Raw genomic sequence first — 7,500 nt, forward strand, 5'->3', positions numbered from 1 at the left:
ATTCCCTCTTAATTAAGATGCATAAGAACATAAATGGATGTTTTCAGTGTTCCGTGTATATATACAGTAATCATGATCATTGAAGTTGGGCACCCTCACACACACACGCGCGCAAACACGTACACACATACAGACACACACACACATACACACACACATATACACACACACACACACACACACACACATACACACACACACACACACACACACACACACACACACACACACACACACACACACACACACACACACACACACACACACATACACACACACATACACACAAACACACGGAAATTACATGATTACCCACTGTTTATTTTTTTCCCCTTCTTTCTTCCTCCTATATGCACATGTTATAATTATAGTTTATAAAAGAGATATCATAAATATCTGAATATATTTTCCTTTAGTAATAAAGCCAAATCATGATAAAAAAAAGTTTTAATCAAGGCCTGTGTTGGGATTTAACTAGCGATGCAGCCGTGGGAGAGTCCTTGTTGGTTCCCGTTTACTTTCAACTCCTATGAAAAAAATATATATTGGCGCTGTGAATAACTGGCTTATTTTGACCTCATTTCAGAAGTAGTTTTTTCCTGCTTGAAGATATTTAAAAACCGAATGGATGGTCTTGGGAAATAATTAGTCGATCACCCAAGGAGCAACTACAGGTTTAAGTGCACGAACTACTGGGTTTTCCCTGGATAAGTTGGCTGTTAAATCGTTAAGTGTCTCCAAGGTGCAAATCGGGTGCCATCAATGTGAAATCTCAAAATAGATGTTATTAGTCTCTATTGCCGATTTCGTAAGTCTTAGAATGTGTGGTCTGGTCGTTCATGAAAACGTTTTCTCTCTCTCTCTCTCTCTCTCTCTCTCTCTCTCTCTCTCTCTCTCTCTCTCTCTCTCTCTCTCTCTCTCTCTCTCTCTCTCTCTCTCTCTCTCTCTCTCTCTCTCTCTCTCTCTCTCTCTCTCTCTCTCTCTCTCTCTCTCTCTCTCTCTCTCTCTCTCTCTCTCTCTCTCTCTCTCTCTCTCTCTCTCTCTCTCTCTCTCTCATTCGGTAGCGGCATTGTGTATACAAAACGAAAAAGTGGAGAGAGAGAAATTGCAGTCATATATTGCCTTTTAGATTTCTGCACGTGTTTATGTTACAGTCGAATGGACGTTTGTGTGATTGCATTTAACAGGGTTTATAACGTGAGATTGGCTGAAGATGTAGACGGTTTGTTTATAGAGAAAAAAAAATAACGAGTTTGATTCTAGTCAAAGCAATATTTATTTTGAGCCGTTGCGTCTAGAAGGATTTTGTGCCAATGTAAATAGTTGATTTTTAATGTATACTGATATTCATAATTTGATGACTTATATTCATCCAACATTTGACATCTCTGTGTCACTCTTGTCAAGTTTCACAAGATTTCATGAGACTGAATCGAAATTTGCTTTTAAAAGATATGCTTATCTTGCTATAAACAGTAAAGTGAAAAAGGCAGTCTCAGGAATAACCCTTCCACTTAACTCGTATTAACCGATTATTAAAAGGATATCAGATAGAAGATACCTTGAATATTGAGTAAACAGCGACCGGACTTTACAATATGGTAGGTTTCGAGCCATTTTTTAGACGAGGCAAGAGATAGGCCTACTTATTGCCAGGTGTGTGTGTGAGGTGAATTTTGGTGGTCTGGCATGTTGTATGTTGAAATATTGATTGGATATATTGTAAATAGGTTACTATGGAATGAATATATATGATTCATATCATTATGAAACGATTGACAGAGTTTTAAGAAAGTTTTGAAGCTTCGAAAATGAGAGAAACGAATAGAATATATTCATTTTCAAGAAGTCGGAATTACAGCTTTAAAAAATCATATAATTTCCATTTGTTTGTCATAAAATACTGAACAGAAATTGTGATTCTGCGACAAAAAAAAAAAAAAAAAGAAATGAATCGAGAACCGGCATCATATTCTTATATCAATAATTTTTATAAGAGTATGACTCACTTTTACGATACTAATTAAGAAAGCCCCGTCGTTGTGAGAATACAATCATAGTTTACTTTCGGACACACACACACACACACACACACACACACATATATATAAACATATACACTGATGACCAAGGCTACGGGCCCCCCCCCCCCCACACACACGCACACACACGCACACGCACACACACATACACACACACATACACACACACACGCACACACTCATACACACACACACACACACACACACAGATAATAAATAAACAAATAGATTAATAATAAAAAATAAGAATAAAGAAATTAATAAAAAAATAAATAGATAAAGTAACAAATGAAATAACAACAATAATAATAACAATAATAATAATAATAATAATAATAATAATAATAATAATAATAATAATAATAATAGCAACAACAACAATAATAATAATAACAATAATAATAATGATAACAATAATAACAATAATAATTAATAATCAAAATAGATAGATAAATATTTCAATCATCCAACAAGCATTTAGGTCTCGTGACTACACATTCAGGTGATCCACTTCACCCAAGGAGCCACATACAGACCCCTGCCGCTCCATACAACACCGGAATTAATACCAGGCGCCACGGGATGCTGCGTCAGGCCCGAGGGATGGCAAGAGACCCCCAGTCAGTCGTGCTGGCCGGGTTACAGGAGGTCTTTGTCGTGTTTGCAGAACAGCTGCAACAGCCACTTCAGAGTTTTTGATCGCTCTTTGTCTCTCTCTCTCTCTCTCTCTTTCTGTGACGTTGGAGATGTTGTGTCATTTGTATTGCTTTCTCTTGAGGGCGTTTTGGATGCTTATTTTCATTCTCTTTCTTTTTCTTTCTTTCTTTCTTTATTTCTTTCTTTCTTTCTGTCTGTCTCTGTCTCTGTCTCTGTCTCTGTCTCTGTCTCTGTCTCTCTCTCTCTCTCTCTCTCTCTCTCTCTCTCTCTCTCTCTCTCTCTCTCTCTCTCTCTCTCTGTCTTGATCTATATGTATATGTCTATCTATACATACATACACACACACACACACACACACACACACACACACACACACACACACACACACACACACACACACACACACACACACACACACACACACACACACACACACACACACACACACACACACACACACATTTGTTTGTGTCTACGTGTTCCCCAAATAAAACCCTTTTATTTGCGTTATTACTATAACCATGTTAATCACACTCCCTGTGTTTAGTGATGTTATTGTTTTTATCTATATTATTATCATCATTGTTGTTTTTGTTGTTACAATTACTAGCATGATTATTATCATTTATTGATTGTTATGATTCCCATTGGTAATTCATGTATTCATCCAACAAAAAGGTTGCTGGACGTTTAACTACAATGCATTTTCCTTCATTCGTTCATTCATTCGTTCATTCCTCTCTTCCTTCATTCCTTCAAAATTCCTCCCTTCCTTCCTTTAATTATTCCTCCTCTCATTCCTCTTTCCCTTCCTTCATTCATTCCTCCCTTCCTTCTTTCTTTCCTTCTTTCCTTCATTCATTCATTCATTCCTCCCTTTCTTCCTCCCTCCCTCCCTTCATTCCTTCATTCCTTCCCCCCTTAATTCCAAGCTACAGCTGTACTTGCATTCACCAGGATAAAGAAAGGGGGAAAAATGTTAAATGATGCAACTGATTCATTTTATAATTTTAGAAGCAGAGGAATACGTGATATTAAAATACATCATTTTCAAAAATTATGTAGAAGGGAAGAATGGACAATATGTAGCTAAAGAAAGAATGGACAATATGTAGCTAAAGAAAGAATGGACAATATGTAGCTAAAGAAAGAATGGACAATATGTAGCTAAAGAAAGAATGGACAATATGTAGCTTCAGTAATGCCTTTGTAAACCCTGAATTTAGGTTTTGTTTTTGTTGTTCTCGACCTTCTCTTAGGGTCCTATCACGCCATCACTTTAACCCTCAATTTTTGCGTTTCCGAATGGAATTTCCGCATGATAATCGACCGACCTTATCGCATGACCAAGGCAGCAGACATTGCCCATGTAAATTGGTATATTAACCCAAATGTTTATTAAAATCTTGTTAGTGTAGTCATTACTCTATATTTTGGGAAGCTTAACGGGGAGGGTGCTGTGTCTGCAGTGATCTGAAGTGACCCCGGAAGTAACCCTTTCTTGTGACCTTCTCGGTGTCGTCTGGCCGCCTCTGCAGGGCAAGACGACGCTGCTTCAGAGGTTCCTTGACCGCGAGGAGCCCCCACGCACCACCCTGGCCCTCGAGTACACTTATGGCAGGAAGAGCGGAAAGACGCTGGTAAGTGCCTGTGTTAAATCGAGTATTGGACATAGGGAGTTTGTTGCCATGATTGCCTCTGCCAGTTCGGAAAGCTCAAGGATTCTATTAAACGACCGACAGGTGAAGGACGTGGGTCACCTGTGGGAGCTCGGCGGGGGGTTGCTGTTCACGTCCCTGCTGGCCACGCCCATCACGCCGCGCAGTCTGTCGCAGCTGACCGTGGTTCTCATGCTGGACCTCTCTCGCCCGGAGACCATCTGGGCGGACCTTGAAAGACTTCTCGCTACCTTGCAGGTCAATATCTCGCCTTAAAGTCCACAAAAGCTTTTGATTGATTGTTTAATACACGTCGTCTGAATGTGTCTAAGCCGTTCGAACCACTAACTTTATCACTGTTCTCTGCTGCGCCTCAGGAGGAGATACAGAAGGTGGTTGCGGAGGCGCCGGGTCTGAAGGAGCAGCTGGAGGAGGCGGTGGCCAAGCGGCGAGTGCCTGACCACCAGGTGAGTCTTAGAGGGCCTCAGGTTACGGCTCCAATCTTCGTTTTTTTTTTCTTTTATCTAACTCTTTCTGTATTTCGTCACGCCTGGTTTGTCTTCTGTTCTTGTCCTCACGCAGCCTCTTCCTCCTCCTCCTCCTCTACCTTCTCCTCCCTTTCTTTTTTTCTTCTTCTTCTTCTCTTCACCCACCCAGTCCATTTCCTGTCTCGAGCCCCCACCCCCTTCCTGCTCTGCCTGAGGCCTGCCACTGAGATTCGCGTTTTCAGCCCCGTTCCATTTTCCCCTTGCACTAAACTAGCCACGTCCTGTACAGTGCATATCATAGGAAAATCAGCCCAGGATAAATTGCAGTCAATAACATTAATCTATCTCGTATTACGCTGTGCGAATATGATTTAGAAATTAATCATTTTATTTATTTAGAAATTAATTAACATTTAGAAATTAATTAATTAGAAAAAAAATATGGCGGTTTTAACGACGATGTTATTTTCAGGACCAGGACAAGATGACTCCGTTTCCGGTCCCGCTGGTCATCGTGGGAGGAAAATACGACCTTTTCCAGGAAATGGAACCTGAGGGAAAGAAGGTCATTTGTCGCGCGCTCAGGTAGGCAAAAAGGGTTTACCATCGAGCAATATTCACGGTACATGCTGCGGAAAACTAACACGAGAGATTTGCATCAGTGAAGCAATATCAAGACTGAGAAATACGATTTTCCTCTGTATATCGTGGTCACCTCCCTGTCTTCTTGTAATAGTACTACTAATAGTAATAGTACTACTAATAACACTAATAGTACTACTAATAACACTAATAATACTATTAATAACAGCAATGGACTACCAATAACAGTAATAGTACTACTAATAACAGCAATAGTACTACTAATAACACTAATAGTACTACTAATAACAGTAATAGTACTACTAATAACAGTAATAGTACTACTAATAACAGTAATAGTACTACTAATAACAGTAATAGTACTACTAATAACAGTAATAGTACTACTAATAACAGTAATAGTACTACTAATAACACTAACAGTACTACTAATAACAATAATAATAATAGTAATAATAATAATAATAATAATAATAATAATAATAGTAATAGTAATAATAGTAATAGTAATAATAGTAATAGCACTACTAAAGACACGATTCCGCAGGTTCGCAGCGCACACACACGGGGCATCTCTGCAGTTCTTCTCCGCGCGCGACCCGGGACTCATAAAGAAGGCCAAGGAACTCCTCAGCCACTTCGCTTTCGGCACCGTCGAGAGGTTGGTCCGCTTGCTCCTTCAACGCAGAACTGATCGCTTTTAAGTCCGTTATAATCGTCTAAAAGTCCGAGTGTCTGTGCGTGAACTGATCGCCTGAAAGTCCGAGTGTGTGTGCGTGACAAGGACTAACTTCCCGCCCACTTTATTTCAGTAAGAGCGTGGCGCAGGATTACAACAAACCCCTGATCATCCCGGCGGGCAGTGACAACCTAGGCGCCATCACAGGCACGATGGACGACCAACACGCCATGACGCTGGACGCTTGGAGGCACACCTTCACTGCGAGGTTCCCACAGGTGAGTTCCGTCTCCTTGTTGGTGCAGCGGTAGCGTTCTCGTCGAGGTATCCAGCTGACCCGCGTTCGAATCCCGCGCGCTGCCAGTGGATGGTAACCCCGACCATTTCTTGCACAGAGGAGTTAATTTAGAAGCAAAACAGACTGCATGTCATAGCAAACAATATCCTTTGTAACAAACTGAATTAAACTAAATTATTAATATTGATTATTATAATTGTTCTCGGGGATGAGCAAAAATAAATAAATAAATAAATAAACATTTGTGTTTACGTACCATTTATTGCAAACTCTCTGTGTTTGTTTACTTATTGTCAAAGAACTAGACCTCTTAAGTTTTCTATTTCAATCGCAGTTATACTTCACTTTCCTTACGTCTATTCCTTTCACATTTGTACTACCGTTATTGCTAGTCTTATTACCCTAATTGACCCACTACATCAGCGCTATCAAGACTAATAATTCTTTAATCAAAGCTCTTGACACTGACATCACTATCAACATCAATGACTCCACTACCGCCCGCTCCTTATCATTACCGTAATAGCGATCACTGTTGCCAATTACGCACGTGATGTCAGTTTAATGAGAGTCTCGTCGTTGCCAGGAACACGAGGAGAAGTCGTCAGTGTTGCCAGAAGACCCGGGGAGAGATCCGAACTACAGGGAGCCAGACGTCGACAACCTCCGCGCGCAGAAGGACGAGGTGAAGAACCGTTATTTCTTAGGGGGGAGTTATTGTGCGTGTTTGTTTGTTTGTGTGTGTGTGTGTTTGTTTGTTTGTTTGTTTGTTTGTGTGTTTGTTTGTGTGTGTGTGTGTGTGTGTGTGTGTGTGTGTGTGTGTGTGTGTGTTTGTTTGTTTGTTTGTGCTAATATTCTACGATGATGGAATAATATAATAAGTACATAGCGGAAGGTAATAATAATAAGTCTGCTAAGAATTACTCTTACTGTGAAGGGAATTTATTCACCTAACTTGGTATTATAACCTGTAATTCCAGCAAGAGTATGTCACCTCACAGAACTTAATGACTTTTAAACTCTATGTGTAGGTCATCTAAATGGGTGATAAACGTATTTAAACATTTTTAAGATA

At 40.0% G+C, this 7,500-nt stretch overlaps 1 protein-coding gene across 3 annotated transcripts in view; it reads left to right on the top strand.

The window, feature by feature from the left end:
* The window catches only part of LOC113804407 (cytoplasmic dynein 2 light intermediate chain 1), a 19,744-nt gene that overhangs the window by 11,074 nt on the left and 1,170 nt on the right, over positions 1 to 7,500 (top strand). For all 3 annotated transcript variants that reach the window (XM_070130854.1, XM_070130853.1, XM_070130855.1), the window contains exons 3-9: positions 4,238 to 4,339; positions 4,442 to 4,615; positions 4,735 to 4,824; positions 5,318 to 5,430; positions 5,996 to 6,109; positions 6,261 to 6,405; positions 7,012 to 7,110. In XM_070130854.1, the coding sequence (XP_069986955.1) occupies positions 4,238 to 4,339; positions 4,442 to 4,615; positions 4,735 to 4,824; positions 5,318 to 5,430; positions 5,996 to 6,109; positions 6,261 to 6,405; positions 7,012 to 7,110 (837 nt within the window). The remainder of the gene's footprint in view (positions 1 to 4,237; positions 4,340 to 4,441; positions 4,616 to 4,734; positions 4,825 to 5,317; positions 5,431 to 5,995; positions 6,110 to 6,260; positions 6,406 to 7,011; positions 7,111 to 7,500) is intronic.

Source organism: Penaeus vannamei, chromosome 15 (genome assembly GCF_042767895.1).
Source record: "Penaeus vannamei isolate JL-2024 chromosome 15, ASM4276789v1, whole genome shotgun sequence".
NCBI classification, from domain to species: domain Eukaryota; kingdom Metazoa; phylum Arthropoda; class Malacostraca; order Decapoda; family Penaeidae; genus Penaeus; species Penaeus vannamei.